This window comes from Platalea leucorodia, assembly GCF_965183815.1.
Source record: "Platalea leucorodia genome assembly, chromosome: 2".
NCBI classification, from domain to species: domain Eukaryota; kingdom Metazoa; phylum Chordata; class Aves; order Pelecaniformes; family Threskiornithidae; genus Platalea; species Platalea leucorodia.
This window is the reverse complement of record NC_138824.1, coordinates 67475417-67491925: the sequence shown is the minus strand read 5'-3', so window position 1 is coordinate 67491925 and position 16509 is coordinate 67475417. Positions and strand designations below refer to the sequence as shown.

The 16509-nt window shown below is 38.1% G+C and overlaps 1 protein-coding gene across 4 annotated transcripts in view; it reads left to right on the top strand.

Annotated features, from left to right (window-relative positions):
• GCC2 (GRIP and coiled-coil domain containing 2) overlaps window positions 1-14724 on the top strand; it is a gene marked incomplete at its 5' end in the record, with an annotated part of 34662 nt that extends 19938 nt beyond the window's left edge. For 2 of the 4 annotated variants that reach the window (XM_082337778.1, XM_082337779.1), the window contains 8 exons: window positions 11-148; window positions 2155-2276; window positions 4101-4277; window positions 5756-5973; window positions 7412-7606; window positions 8418-8557; window positions 9499-9700; window positions 10834-14724. In XM_082337778.1, coding sequence (XP_082193904.1) covers window positions 11-148; window positions 2155-2276; window positions 4101-4277; window positions 5756-5973; window positions 7412-7606; window positions 8418-8557; window positions 9499-9700; window positions 10834-10904 — 1263 coding nt within the window. In that variant the 3' untranslated portion in view covers window positions 10905-14724. The other 2 variants (XM_082337780.1, XM_082337781.1) reach the window with 2 other exon arrangements.
• Window positions 14725-16509: the final 1785 nt, after the last annotated feature.

The following is a 16509-nucleotide window of genomic DNA, read 5'->3' as shown; positions in this document are numbered from 1 at the left end:
ACTTTTTCAGATTCAAGTGGCTGTACTGACATCTGAAAAGCATAAAGTCCAGGAACACCTGCGAACTTCTTCAGAGCAACACCAGCGTACGTTGAGTGCTTACCAGCAAAAAATTGCAACCTTGCAGGAAGAGTGCAGAGCAGCCCAGGTACTCTACTGGAAGAAGTAATGTCAGAGACTTTAGAAGGGAGACTTATTGCACTCTCTGTCTCCTTCTCTAAAAATATTTTGCAGATCATTCACTCTTGTCTTTTTGTCTGTCAAGAACTGCGAATTATCCCAGTGCTTAATATATTTGAGTGGTGGTATAGAGAACAAGCCAGACTCTGTCCTGGTTGTCATGTATCACTTGTGGTGGAACGTCTGGACTGCACTCTTATTTCCAGTAGGGAAAACCTGTAGTGGTAGTGGGTAGTCAGAGTTCGTTTAAGATGATCAGCAAGTATACGCTGAGGGGGGAAAAAAGAAGCCTTTAAAGAAAAGAGGGTAAGAACAAACAGAAAAGGAATATAATTAGCTCCATATAAAAACAATTAACACAGATACCACTTAAAAAAAATAACCAAACTGTGAAAAATATATTTGCCAGCACCTTTTAATATGCTACTTTATGAGCAGCTTCCTAATTGGCAGCTGAGCTACACATGAAACTGACACTATTGCTGAGGTTTTTATTATTTCTTTTTTTTGTCCGTATGACACCGTGTTAGATGTTCCTGGAATCCAGTGCTTGCATTGGAGACAGACAGATTCAGAATGCAGTAGGACTGTTATGTTCAAACTGTCTTTATGGAGGTTACTGCACCACACTGTAGCCCCTTTTCTATGATAGGTATGCATCCTGCAGATAAGTAACAGTTGAACGCAGCCTCTGAAAAAACTTCTACGTTTTAAAAAGGTGAACTGAAATGGACAAACTTCGTGGTTGCTGCTACAGGAGGCTTGCCTGAGTTGTACTGGCAGATATGGATCATGGTTTTACAAATGCCTTTTTCATAACTGGGGACTTATGGTAGCTATCCATGGTGGCTTGCTCCTTGATGTAGTGAAACCAGTCAGAGTGTAGATCTTCCATGATGGCATGCCTTGAAGATTATCCTGTCTCTTTAGGTGCCCTACATCTAAAAAATAGATATTACTACAAGGTTATTAACAAAGTACAATACTGTCCAAAGGAAAGGTGGACCTTAAAGCAGATAGTAGGTTAGAAGGCAAAAATCATACTGATATTTAAGGCTGTGTACCTGAGAACTTAGGAATGTTCTAGCTCACATAGTTTGACTGGAAGAAAAGAGAAGGATTAATTTAAAGAAATGCCCACAAATCTTACAGACTCCAGAAAAGCTGGAGCAGTGGCTAGTCAGGGTCAGCATTGTGGAATTTCACTCACCAGTTCAGCTGAAGAGAAACTTTCCAAAATCCTCCTCTTGGAGATGAGAACATCTTAGTCATCTCAAGGATGACTAATGAATACATGAGCTTCTCCTAAGATCCAAGAATGAAAACCTGCATCTCTGTTTTCTTAGAAGAATATACATCATGAGTACTTGAAGGATGGGCATAATTCTTGTTGTATAATGTACAGTCAAGGATGAAGCTATGTTGTGAGGTAATTTCATGTATGTCCACAGAAATTTACTTATCAGCTGAATTTAGAAGAGAAGACAGACCAAACACCCTTACAATCAACTAGAATATTATATCTTGTGCTGTGCATTAAAAGACCGACTTAACTCCTCAAAATTATGCATAACTTTAAGGCATATTAGATTTTTGTTACCTGGGTAGTATAAAAGGAAAACAGAATTATCCCTTTTTTTCCCTTCACCTTTGCCTGCATTTAAAGCTGTTTGATAGAACCCCTTGCTTGTGAATCTCTGTTGAATGCAATTTTTTAATTTGCAAGTATTCTTTCTTTTCTTTAGTATTGGTATGTTGAAAATCAGTTAAGTTTCACATTTTACGATATTCAGTTAAAGTCTAAAGAAACATGATCGTTATGATAGCCATGATTTTAATTATCCACTTAAAAGAAGAAAATGCAACAGGTGGTTCTTAATTTTTTTTTCAATGTAAGATGTATTTCATTTTAGAGAAACAAGGGAGCAATAGTCAATCGCGTAATTTATTAAGGGTTTGTTTTCTATGTGATAGGCTGAACAAGCATCTGTTACATCTGAATTTGAGAGCTACAAAGTCCGTGTGCATAATGTTCTAAAACAGCAAAAGAATAAATCTGCTTCTCAGACAGAATCTGAGGGAGCCAAACAAGAAAGGTAAAACTAAAATTTTTATACACATGCAGAAAAATACTGATATTCAAGTTATAGTGCTTGACTTTGCTAATTTCTGACCAACAAGTGAGTTCCACTATTTAACTCTTTGCTTGAATAAGGAAAATATCAGAAGGGAGGTAGTGTGCTTCCCCAGTTACTTTGATTTAAAAAAAACAACAACAACAAAAAAACCAACAAAATCCTCTTTATTTCTATAAACATTATCTGATCCGTAATCTAACAGTGGCTCTGCCTATCTGAACAGAAGAAAGATCATTCATATGTACCATGGTGGTACAATGTTAGTTTCTAATTCCTTGATTTGTCTTTTTTAACATTTATTTTTGTGTAGATTACCTGTTGTTGTTGTTGTTACAGTCAGAGGGAGAAGTAAGGTATTAGGAAGATTCTCATGAGCTGAAATTAGCCAGCATCTTCTGTGTAGACTTGACACGTCATTTTCTCTGACATAAAGTATTGCAGCAAAGCACCATTTCCAACTAAGAAGAGCAGATTGGTACTGTTCAGCTGCGCTCGCTTTGAACTTTTTCAGGAAGGAATTGTTTAGTGTAGGTAAAGCTCTGGCTGCCAATTCAGGCATCAGTTCCAACAGATTTACGAAATGCTTATCAGCTGTTACATGAGGAAAAACTTCGGGGGGGAAAGTTACACTGCCAAAAGTTCCCTGAAAAGCATCTAAGTATAGTCGTAAGCCAGGTAAATTCAGATTCACTTCAGAAAATGTCTGAACCCACTGCAAAAGTAGATCAGTTTCTATAAGTTATTTTTATAAGTTTTTGATAGCTGTCCTTGGTGACAGACTGGGCATTTATGCATGAGATGTCAAAAGTCACTTCTGACACAGATCTTAAAACAGTACATGCAATTGCTGCTGAAAATCCACCAGAGGGAGACTTGTGCTTTCTTAGAGGACTTCGGTTTTATGGTTGGTTTGGTTTTGTTTTTTTTTTTTAATACATCTACCCCTTCTTTTCTTTGAAGCAAGCAAACCGCAAGAGTTGTGTTTCTTTATCTCCCCTTTTTGCAGAATTTCAATAAGTTATGGTATTGTTAGGTTTTTGTGAAAGAGGGTCATACTGGAAACAAAGTTGACAAGTAATCAAGCAATAAACAGAAGAAAAATAGTTTTCAAAGAAATGATTTCCAAGTATCAACTCTAAGGGTTAATGAGATATATAGTTCATGAGATAATGGAGATGTCTGCATATATAAATACAGAAAGCATGAAAGGAGAATGTGTGTGACTTAAGACTTTTTCCTCCTGGTGTATCTGATTCTGATGTATTTCTGACTAACAGAGTTTATCTGTTTTTACGGATTGATTTTGCTTTCTAGTCCTTTGCTCAAAATCTCCTCCCACCACTTGTCTCCTGTATTCAGTCTTATTGAACTGATGTGCATTTCCTAAACAAACAAAAAACCCTCCACGACTTTTAAGAAGAAATTTTTTCTCCCATCTGCATCCCACACATTATTGTTCTTCTGTCTTGTTCCTCCAAACCAGTTTGAAGTAGAAAGTGGTAGCAGTCACACTCTCCACCCCAATAATTATGTTCCCAGTAGTTCAGATGGGATGTGATAAACCTATTTGTACCTATATTGAAACATGATCAGAACTTTCCTAATTTTTTCTGCTGCAGTCGCATTCTAAGATTATTTTGGTCATGGTACTGTATTGATTTAATTAATAAATAAGCAATTAGGATCAGCTATACAAAATGTTGTGGATATAATATAGGTTCTGAAATAATATAATGATTTTAAATGCATGTTGTTTATTTCTTTTTTTTTTTTCCCTTGCAGAGAACAGTTGGAAATGGTGATAGATCAACTTAAAGTTAAGCTGCAAGATGCTCAGCATAATTCACAGATGAATGCATCTGAACTCCAGGCATTGCAGACTGAACACGACACCCTGCTGGAAAGACACAATAAGATGCTGCAAGAGACTGTTGCAAAAGAGGCAGAACTCCGTGAAAAGTAGGGTCTGCTGATGATTAGATGTAGATATTTTATTTTGTGTGAACTTTAAGGGCTGGGCATGTAGTGGCCTATAATTGTACTTCCCAAAGAAAGGGCATAACTGTTGAGAAAGTTTAAAGGAATTTTCAAAAGGATTGTTTGCTATTTTTCATCAGCCTTCAGAAGTTTCAGCAATAAAAATGAAACAGTAGCTGATGAGGGAATTTCTGCAAGCTTTCTACCTGTTAACTATCAGATTTAAAAATTAACATTTTTTAAGCACTTTTAGTCTTAACTTCTAAATTGACTATTTTTAAGTCCAATGCTCAGCACTACGTTTGGACTGCTCAACTAAATTTTATGGATGTTTCCTATTAGAAAGGGTAGTTAAATGCCGAGCAAACCATTTCACTGACAAAATATCCAGTCCTGTGTCCACCATGTGCCTTTCTTACAGAAAGTACTGTTTTTTAAGCGTATGCTTGCCAAAATCTTAATCTGCTGTTTCTTCCAAAAGGAAAGGAATCTGTTTAATCTGTATCAATTCTTGAAAAATCCCGTGAGTACCTAACACTTGAGGTCTTCAAAAAGGATCTTCCCTTGTCTTTTCTTCTCTATTCAGGGTACAAATAAGTTCACATATAATATTCATTAGAAATTACAGCTTAGTATTAGGAACTGTTGACTTCTTGTCTCTATCTCTGTACTGTTTTATCTGTTCCTGATAGCCACATGATGATTCATTGTAATCAAATAAATTATGTCCTTCTGCCTTTTTCTGGAAACAACCCGTTTCACAGTAGGTTCCCTTTGTACTCAGAGAGACTAGCTCTTTGCTACTCTGGCTATATTTAAGTTTATATGCTTATAAGGGCAAGTCCTATGCTTAGTCTTTCCATACATGCACTTGTTTAATTGCTTGTGACAATTTTGTCTTGCTTCTGGAGTACCTCCAAACCAAGTACAATTGATGTGGTACTGACATGCTAACAACTACACTCTTCTGCCCTCTTTTGCACTGAAAGTTGAAGCTTAAAAAAACTAAACTTAGCTTCTCAGAAACTTTTGTTTTCAGAAGTCCTGCATAAATGTTTGGTAAACAAGTGTTAAAGGAGGCAGAGTATAAAGTAAGTGACATGCCCTGTATGACACTATAAACAGCCGTGTTGCAATTTTAGAATTTAAGAATGTTTAGACTACGGTGTCTCTAATACTTTCATTTTTTCCCAAAGATGTCTGAATTTTGCATTCTGAAATAGAAATCAAGAGTTTAGATAGCACAGTGCATTCATATGATAGGTAATAAGTGTGACTGTCTCACTCTTAGATTTTCCCTGTAAAAAGAGGAATTTAAATGGAAAGAAGTTGCGCGGTCATTCTAAGATAATCATTCACATGAAAATTGAAAACTACTGTTAACTCTAAAAAATTTTAAATGTAGAAATGACAGTGTTTTGCCATTCATTTCTTACATTTTGTGTGTACGCTGTTTTCAGGCTTTGCACAATACAATCTGAGAACATGGTCATGAAAACAGAGCACGCCCAGACTTTGAGTCAGCTGACAGCCCAGAATGAAGCTCTCCGGAACAATTTCAGAGATCAGGTGAGGAACCTGCAAGAAGAGCACAGGAAGACAGTAGAGACGCTTCAGCAGCAACTGTCCAGAGTAGAAGCTCAGCTCTTCCAGCTCAAGAGTGAACCAAGCACTAGAGGTAACTTTCAGTCATAATACCAGGTTTTCTTGGGTTAGATACAAATTTGCGTACCTGCGTCTGAATCTAAAACATGCTTATAGTGTGTGGTTCTGTAATACACCAGAAACTTTTTCTGGAGAATTGGCAGCACGCCATATCAATCCACTGATACCAAGTAAGGAAAGTGTCATTGTTATTACTGTCCCTTCAGAATCTTATGGTCCTTGAATGCATCCAGAGGAGGGCCACAAAGGTGGTGGAAGGGCCAGAAGGCATGTGCTGTGAGGAGCGGCTAAGGACTTTGGGTTTGTCTAGTTTGGAGAAGAGAAGGCTGAGGGGCAACCTCATTGCTCTTTTGCAGTTTCCTGAGTAGGGGAAGTGGAGAGGGAGGTGCTGATCTCTTCTCCCTGGTATCCAGTGATGGGACACGTGGGAATGGTTCAAAGCTGCATCAGGGGAGGTTCAGACTGGACATTAGGAAGCATTTCTTTACCGAGAGGGTGGTCAAACACTGGAACAGGCTTCCTAGAGAGGTGGTTGATGCCCCATGCCTGTCAGTGTTTAAGAGGCTTTTGGACAATGCGCTTAATAACATGCTTTAACATGCTTTGGTCAGCCCTGAGGTGCTCAGGCCGTTGGACTAGATGATCGTTGTAGGCCCCTTCCAAGTAGAACTATTCTGTTCTGTTCTAGAATCTGCATCACTGTTATCTCTTCTGCAGTACCTGCATTGTCAGACAGATGGAGGGAAATTACTTTGTAAATATTTGGTGCTCTTCCTATCCGTTTGTGTCACATTTTGGAGCATACTGGACCTCTGCCTCCAGTGTGAGGGGTAAAGCTAAAGAAAAATGTATTGAAAGCTGTTTTAACAATGGTTGTTATTGGTATATTTGCTATTTGATCCCTCTTCAAATTTAAGATTTTACTGTGTTCAAGCTCAAGTGCTATTTTTATATCTGTGAAGTTAGTAATTAGGATGTAGTTGGACATTTGCCAAGCAGCAGTAACAGTTTAAGAATTTACTCTTTCCATATGTTACTGAGGCAGCAGGATAGTGCACACAGTATTAAAACAGAACAATTTGCACCTCCCACAGGACTGGTTGAAAGAAAAGCTAATTCTGTTTTGCATTAAAAACATTTGACACTCTTGTCATAGCTACAACACATCGTCAGGGAGAGTTGCACAAAAGTTTCATAGTCACTGAAATAAAAATTGCCAATCAAGTTTGGATTTAGAAACCAGCTTTGACTGGAATGGTCATTTGGAGGTGAAAGGCTGTTTTTTCTATTATAAATGTTATGTGTGTATCTGGCTTTCTCTCTTTTCTTCACCTTTCCTCCCCCTGCTTTTTGAAGACTATTTTATGTACTGCTCTGCAATCTGAGACAGTCACACAGAAATAGCCCTACCAATTTCATTCTGAAGACAAACGTCAGTAAGTATCTTTCAGGTCCAGCTGTTTCAAATCCAGCAACGAAGAACTTAAGAGAACGGCGAAACACTGACCTTCCTGTTCTCGATGTGCACACTGTAGCTAGGGAAGAGGGAGAAGGTATGGAAACAACAGACACGGAGTCTGTCTCTTCAGCCAGCACCTATGTACCATCCTTGGAACAACTTCTGAACTCCCCGGAATCAAAACTTGGTAGGTAGAACATGTGGCTTTTTGAAGCACTTGCCTGTATATGTTGCAGAAGTTTGTGCCCTCAAAATATCTCAGAACGTGTTTTCATGCTTTTAGGTGCAAGACACAAGTCTACTTAAGTGCCACTGATTTTACACTATCCTGAATTTCTGTAGGAGTTTTATCCTTGAGTAAGGACTAACAATACAACATTGTTACAGGTTTTTAGTGATTTAAAGATGTCGTATTTGTGACTTTCTAAAGGGAAAAGACTGGATGAGCAAGTCAGTGAATAGTTACAGAACTTTTTGTGTTCTGGACTAGCCTCTACTAGAGACAATTAAGTGCTGATTTAACTCTCATTAATGAAAGGATAAAATGTCGGTTCATCTTAATGTGGCTTATTAGAACAGGAATTTATTCATAGTTTTTTCAAGGAGAATGAAAGCCAGCATGAAGAACAATGTTCTAAGAGTCCCCAAAAAAGCAGAAAAATATACGGCAGCATCTAATCATGTTTTAAAAGTCTACTGAACACTTTGTGGAGAACTGTTGAAAATCTCCATCTATGGGTAGGAAACAAAGGGTAAATTAAAACCATGTATCTTGACATGCTTAGAACTGATTTGCCGATCCCCTTCTAATATATATACAAGAACAGAATACGAACAAGCATGCAGCAGCAGTAATGATGCCTGTTAATTTTGCAGTCCGACTCTGTGTGGATTTTGTTTCTAAGAAACTACATTAATCAAGTCCTAATGTTAAGTTAGTATAAAGTAGACGCAAGTGCTTTTTCCTTCTCTCAGTTTTCTTTTTCAATTAATTGCAGAACCATCTCAGTGGCAAACCGAACTCACCAAGGATGAACTGATTCAGAAACTAAACACAACAGCGAAGAGTGCTGATCACTTGAATGAATTACTTCGTGAATCAGAAGCAACCAATGCCATCCTAATGGAACAAATAAAGGTTAGCAGACATGCAGGAAGTGTGGGGACAGCTCTAATTTCTATGGTCTGTTTCTTAGACCAAATAATTGTTTAACACCAAATATGTTTCAGAATCATAGAATCGTTAAGGTTGGAAAAGACCCTTAAGATCATCGAGTCCAACCGTTAACCTATCACTGCCAAGTCCACCACTAAACCATGCAGAAAATCCCAGTCTATAAAAATTTGGGGACGCAAAACTTAATTTTGGAAGGGCTTTTATTCCACAGGACTAATTAGCACTTCCAGAGCTGACTTCAGGTTTTCGGGTTTTTTTCCCCCCCAGTTTCTAGCTGGGGGGGTGGGTGGGGTGGGGGATGTGGGGTGTAAAAGCTGCTACAAAAAAACCCTCAAGTTTAATGTGTAGTAAAGTGCCTTTACTGTTTTCACTTAGATAAAAGCAGTAAATCCCAAGGGAAGCATTGTCTGGTTTCTCTTCCTGTAACCCCTTTTAGCTGTCTTAAGTTAAAAGAAGATACATGTACTAACAGAGTTTGGTTTGATTTGATTGTACTTCTCCGAGTTTTCTGAAAACATTTTTTCAAATGTTTCAAAAGAAAAAGCTTTCTTTTATAAAATGTTTCTTAACGAATGATAACATTGTTAAATCTTTGATCCATGTTGTTTATTTAACTGTTCAACTCTTTATTGCTGAAATTAAATAGTTAGTACCATATATCGTTATAACTACTGCGTGGATTTTATCAAAAAAGGTGAGTTTTGATCAATAAAATGTTGTTTCTGGACAACATTATCACGTGTTCAAATTTCACTGGATTTTTGTCCAGAATACGTGCTATGCACACATCATTCTTTTTGAAGCAAGCTGCATAATTCGCTTTTTAGCTCTTCAAAAGACCTTTGTTCAATTGCTCATTATATGAAGCAAACAATATTGCATATTTTTTTCCTCATCTGCAGCTTCTTAAGAATGAAATAAGAAGATTGGAAAGAAATCAAGAGAGAGAAAAGTCTGTGGCTAATCTAGAATACTTGAAGAATGTTCTATTGCAGTTCATATTTCTAAAATCAGGAAGCGAGAAAGAAAGGCTGCTCCCAGTAATAGACACCATGTTGCAGCTCAGCCCTGAAGAGAAGGGGAAGCTAGTTGCAATTGCCCAAGGTAGGTGGTGTTCAAAACATTGTCACAAAAAAAGCAAAAGTGGAAATAAAGGCAACTGAAGTTCTGTGCTTTCTTCTATGTAGCCCTTTGAGGAAAAACAAAGCTTAGCAGCGTAATGCCACTGAGTTAGCAATAGCTCTGTTGGGAAGTTACTATTCAGTTTTCAGAAAACAGAATAAATACCCCAAAATAGAAATAAAATTAAGGTAAAATATAATTTCTTCCGAAACATACATATTTTAGGAAGACAATAGTAAGTTGTAAAAATTTAATGTGCTCATGATTTGACTAGAGTTAAAGATTTCTGCCAAAGTGACCTTATAATAGAGGTTACTATAAATGAATTACTTTCTTGGCAGATGTTCTAAAAAGATAATTAAAGTGGTCCTCTCAAGGCAGTACTGCAGATTTAATATTAGTTTCAATATATTAACTTTAAAAATCTGTTCAAGAAATATGCTTTTTGTTTGAGAAATAAAGGAACTAGGGAAGGAAAGAAAAAGCTTAAGTTAAGCCTTTGCAAGAAATTAACCCAAGAGCTGACTGCATAATAATGTTCTGGCTCCGCTTCAAATACTCTGTTTGAGCGTTCATCCCCTTAAAAACACTTTTTAAGATATTGTCTGTCACTTCTCAATAACAACGTGTAGCTTCTTGTACTTCATTAGCAACTGACCTATATTTATTTTAAAATTAATATAAAAAATAGCATGTGTGTATGTATAAGCACTTAAAAGTCGTGAACAAAATCACATGAATAACGAAAGTGGCAAAGTACTGCATTCCATGATAGGCTTTGCATTTGGAAAGATGAGGTGTAAATTAAGTCCATGGCATTTTGACGTTGTTCTGGCACTCTAATGAACACTGACTGGATTTTTCTGGAGAAAGGTGATAAATGGCCTCTTTAAAACATCCTTAAGTACCCCAAGTAAAGTGGACTTGGTGATAAAATCCATGAACGTATCTGTGGCAGTCCAAGAGTGAGTACTGAATGTTACCTCCTCCTCAAGTTTATGAGGACAGCATTTGAAAAAGAACAGAGGTGGGGGAGAAACAAGGTCATGTAACCAAATGATGCAATGTCTGACATAATAAACTTGGTTTAAAGTATGTTTTTCTTCCTCCTTCAGGTGAGGAAGAGAGTACCTCACGGCCCTCTGGGTGGGCTTCGTACCTCCACAGCTGGTCGGGACTTCGATGAGACAGTGGAAACGCTGAATCTTTCAACACATTCCACAGCTGCAAAAAGAGAAATCTTAATGTAGAAGAACAATCTGCTGGTGGTGTAGCATTGAACTACAGGTTTTCATTTCTGTGTGTTATTTTCAGCTTTTCAGGCTCTTCTAAGAAAGAAGCCCTCAGTAGCTCTGAAAGACTGTCCCTATATTATGCTCTGACAGCAGTGAACTATTCCTCTTGTAAATGTTAAAGCTGATGATCAGATGTATAATGAGAAGTGACAAATTAATTGCAAATTGCTTGGAAACAGAATTTGACAAACCTGTGATGGCTCTTTTGATACTGATTTAAAAACTTGATCTAATATAGTAACTGGCATAACTAGACTTTAGACTTAAAGCATTTTAAAGTGTTTACAGTTTCTTTCACATACTTTTGTCAGCTCGCTAATCTATATGGTTAGTGTTATTCTCTGCACGTTGAAGAAATTAAAATTGAGTTATTTCCTCTCTGGTGATGCTTACAAAATGTAAGATCATTAAGAAACAGAAACGGCATTTGCTGCTTTGACTTGACTAAATTTTTAGTCTTGGTTATATGTTTGGGTTTTGGTTTTTTGTTGGTTTTTTTTTTGCAAAAGCTGGATTGAAAATATGATATGAAGGCAGCGGTCCACAAAATGTAGAGGGTGCCTAAAACTATATGAAATGTAACGCTTGGCACATCTGGGGCATGGTACTGTAGTAGAGATTAATGGTGTTTATGGAAGTCTTGGGATAGTACTCCAAGAATCAGAGGTCGTAAGTGAGCTGAAGCTTTGGGAGAAAGAGCTTAAGCTATGGCTTTTTAACCTGAGGTTGGAAGTTTGTGTTCAAGACCAGGAAATGTTTCATTACTGTCGTGATGTCTGTACTTAGATGAAAAGACTACTCATACTGACTTTAGTCATATTGAAGACACTAAAGGAAGAATCTGAGTCTGTAGGTCAGACTCCTAACAATAACTTCTGAGAGAAAAGGACAGAACTTTTGTCAATAGATGCACCTTTTAAATGTTCTAATGACTGAAGACGTTACATCCTTTTCTCACTTCTCTGTGTTTGCACATGTCATTTGCACAAAGCTTATGCACAGATGAGATAATCTCTGTTCCAGGTTATTCAACAGAATGTTTGGGGTTTTTTCCAAGAAGAATACATCTCTGCCATAGAATTACTTTTTCTGTTATCAACACAACACCTTTTTTACCTTCAGCCTTCTTTTTCCCTGTTCTAGTCCATGCTGCCTTTCACCATCTTAATTTATTTGTAAGTTATTAAAATGTGTACACATGTTTTTAAACGCTGCTTACCTTCCAACAAGAGTCTTTCCATCTTTTTTGCTCATATTTTCATGCTCTCTGTGCTGTTTTACAGTGAATCATTCCCTGGTGTACACACCAATATGAAATGGTATTCTTTCTTTCCTGGCTATCTTAGTTGAGGCTCTGAGGAAATGATGCTCATTCCTTTAGCGTTATCTTATTTGGGACTGAGATTAATCTGGACATAAGAACAGCAGAAGGGCAGCACAGTTGAGAATAAACTGTTCAGTAACTGCACTTTTGTTTTATTGCTTGCTTCTTGTATATATTTCAGTACACAATCAACAAAGCCAACAGGCTTTATTTAGGTATTTTAATTCCTTTCCCCAGTCTTAAGCACCTTTCCCCCCTCCCCCCCTCCCCCTCCAATATGTGTTCTAACTGGAATCTTGATGGTTTGTGCTACCAGTGAAGACATTCTCTGTGAACTTTCAGATCACAGAACTGATAAGTGGTAGTCTGGGGATGAGTCTTTCAGGCACCAGTAGCTTGGAAATGTAGATAGCAAGCATGAGGCTACGTTTAGGCTTTCTTGCATTTACTTTTGAAACGATTACCATATCTTCAACATTCACGATTTGCTCCAGGTCTCGGATGTTGAGTTCTAAGTCCTTATTCACAGATGGATTTGGTTAGTGTCACTCAAAAGAATGCCAAAACAGAGCGACAGGAGAGATTTGAAATATGCATAAAAATAAGCGCAAGTCATTCTCCTGCTGCGATTTTAACAATGGAAGCACATGAGTGGAAGGGTACGACTTCATCTTACTTAGTTCAAACTCAGTTTGCAGCTGACCTGATTTAGTCTCTTCTGCACAACATCTGCTCAGCTGTCTTTAAAGAGCTGTGACAAGTTCTTTTTAAAATGCACGTATTTCAGAACTGTATATTATTTAACATTGTAAGCTGTGAATAAATGTATGCAAGTAACGTACATCACTGGCTGTATGAAATACCAGTTGCTTATTGACTTCTTTCAGGTCTGAGTTGCATGCTCACTGTTTTTAGTGAAACTCAAATATTGTACTTATGAATGTAGTGGACACCTCTTGCATTACTATATATATTTTTTCTTACAATGGAAGATTAAGATCTTAATTAATGTAAAGATATTTTAATAACTGCTACTAAACTGTGTTCTGTTGCTAAGATTGCCAGAACTTACCTTTGTGGCAACAAACTGTCTGTAAGCAAATATATCAAAGTTTAATATGCACTTGCAGTAAATGGCATAGAAGAATGTGGACTGGAAGCAGGATTATTTTGCATAGAAAACTTTTTATATGTCATATATTTGCATTTGTAATGTACAGCATTGTAGCTGTGATCTGCTTTCAAAAAGCAATTTAAAATTGTAACTAGTATTGCTGCTTCTTGATACACTGTGGTGCTCTTTTTTGGAAGAGCACTGTGCTGACTTTGCTTTCTGGTTCTTTTGTTTGTTTTCTTTACAGTGCCATATTTTGCTAGGATGTTTCCCATAAAATGTAACCCCTGCCCAAAGAGTTTACAAGCTTAGGACCAAATTTTACTCTTCTATCAGCCTGCCTTCAGCTCAAGCTTAAGGAGGGCATAATAAAAAAAAGAAAAAAGAGAGCCTCTACTGTCACTATGGAGAGTATATACTAATTAGAAAACAAAAATGGGAGTGATCCCGAGTTGACAGGCCTCTGTGTGCACTGTAGCTGCATTTTTAACTACCTGTACTGGCTGTAGTGGAAACGAGTCATGTGCCATCCGTGCTCCCAGGGGGAGACCCATCTGTGCAAGGCAAATGTGCTCCATTTGAAAGACAGGAAGACCCGAGCTTGTCAGGCTGTGGTGCAGCTGTGGCCAGTTGGATTCGGGGTTCAGGATGGCCAAAGGGAACCCGTGTTAGAAGTGGCACATGGGAGAGTAGAGTTGCTTTTTTCTTTCGTTCCCCAAAGCATAATTGAGAGAATACATGGTTAGATTATTTTCTAAATTTAAATCTTCCTTTGGCTCTCGCCCTCCATCCTTTTGCTTTGATAACAGGCAATATATCCTGGAATTGTGAAGGAATATTTTAAAACTCTCCTTAGTTTGTACTAAGTGGCTTTGAAGGCAGCTTAACCACCTATGCTTCATTTGGCTTATGCCTTGGCTTCACTCAGTGCACCAATACTTCCTCAACTACCTGATAGTTCTACTGTTACTGGTACTGTGAAAATATCTCCTTTAGGAGCCGTGCAAATAGCAGTTACCACCCACAAGCTGAGAAACCAAATGTATGAAGAGGTAAAAATATATTTGTTGTAGTAATTTCAGAATTGCTAGTCTGAATAGAGCAGTGTTTTGGGTGGAAATATGTCTTTGATGGCCTTTTCATGTGGCCATCACTTCAATAAAATTCACCTTTACCCAACAGAGTGCCTTTCTTTTTCCCTGAATGCCTGTTCTTCCCTGAGAAAATGCCTCTCAGCTGCAAGGTAGAAAACAAGGGGATGTTTACTGTAGTAGTAAAGATACGATTTTATGGATTTGGTATAGTAGCCGCAGTCTTTACTGTGGAACACAGTAACAGTGATGGAGACTTCTGGATGAATGGAAAAGGAAAAGAAACTGGTTGATGGTGTTTTTAGGAAAAAAAAAAAATCAAGTTTTCAAAAAAAAGGCTCATTTAAATTGCTTCAAATATATTACTAGATTGTCACCAACAATCTGACAATATCTGACATGAAGAAGAGGAGGGATGCAGAAGGTATGAATGTGCTTGTTGGAAGGATTGCAGTTAGTATTTTTATTCCAAGTACTAGCCACCTTATAAATCAGCACTTCTTCTAAATAGTGCTCAGCTTTGAAGTGGACAGAGTTACCTCTTCCCTAATTCCCTGTGATAATTTTTGTGTATCTGCACAGCTGTCCGAGTGCAAAACTTAGGTGCTCTATGGATGAAGGAGTGGTTTGATTGATTGAAGTGAGAGCTTGGTGTGTTTCTCTTTTTGCCATCCGTTTTTTGTTAGGCTATGCTTACCATACAAATATGTGGTCAGACGGGATCAAAAGGTGCGAAAAGAAGTTGACATAACAAATGGATATAAAGCAGTCAAAAAGAAAGCCTGATATTTAAAGTCAGCTTTCACATAAATGTATATATGCTTAGGGGAAAGGAAATAATAATCTGACTACTTTTCAAACTGAATTTGATCTAAAATTTATCACATTGTCTTGCAAGGATGAGAAGGTGCTTCTTAGGTTCAAGAGCTTCCTTCCTGTCCTGTGCTCCCCTGGCTCATCCCGAGGATCAAGGCTGGACTGAATAATGAAGATGGAGGATAGTAAAACGAAGTGGAAAAATGCGCATCAGTTACTGCTCCAACAACTCAATCCACTTTGGTACTAGTGAATCATGTATCCTTCTTGCTGTCAGTTGAATGCCTGTAGGCTTCTTAAGAATGCAAGGTAAAGGTAATCGGTGTAAAAAACAGTGTGCTATTTCAGGCATGGGCACAGTCCCAGTCCTCTTATAATGACCTTTGAAAGCGTTTTAAATTGATAGACGTTGGCTAGCAGCTGTATATGAGTATAGGATTTAAAGGTTTTTTTATTGTTTCATCTGGAAGCTTAATGGCTTGAAAATCGAAGCCTGTTCTGAGAACACTCAAGAGTGTTTCCGGAGCGGAGGTATGTATTAGTTCTTGGATCTCTTGCCCTTTGCAGCACGCAGGACGTCTCAAAAGTTTAAACCATGGAAACCATTACAGAATTCCAGAAAAAGGCTTTTACCTAAGTACTGTTTTACTGTCGTTATTGCCCTCTGTGGAGTTAAGTTGCTGATGCTCAGCATTACTTTTGCCAAGGGAGAAGGCCAAGCATATCATTTTAGCTTTTAGCATCCAAATATTTAGACAGACTGGTTGGTGTTCCTCTCGCGAGTGGTCACACCATTGCCTTAAACCTGCAGCTGCAGCAACCTCGGCGAAGCTGCCAGCCTTTGCCGGGGGACAGCTGGGTGGCCGCTCCGCTCCGCGGGCAGAGGGCTACAGCCTGTGGGAGAGTGGAGAGAGAAGCAGCTGGAGGGAATAAAAACTTAACCAGCTCCTGTTGTTGACAGGGTGGCTCTCCCTCCCTGCCCTAACTAGCCTTTCTCTTGGAAACTGGTTAAACCAGTTCTTCGCAGAGCGGTGGGGGACAGTGGATATATCATGCTTTTCTTGCAGGAGAAGGATTTTCAGAAAACGCAGAAAAGCTGACGATAGGTTTTGTAACATTCTGCGAAGGATGGAAATTGCGCTGACAAAAAG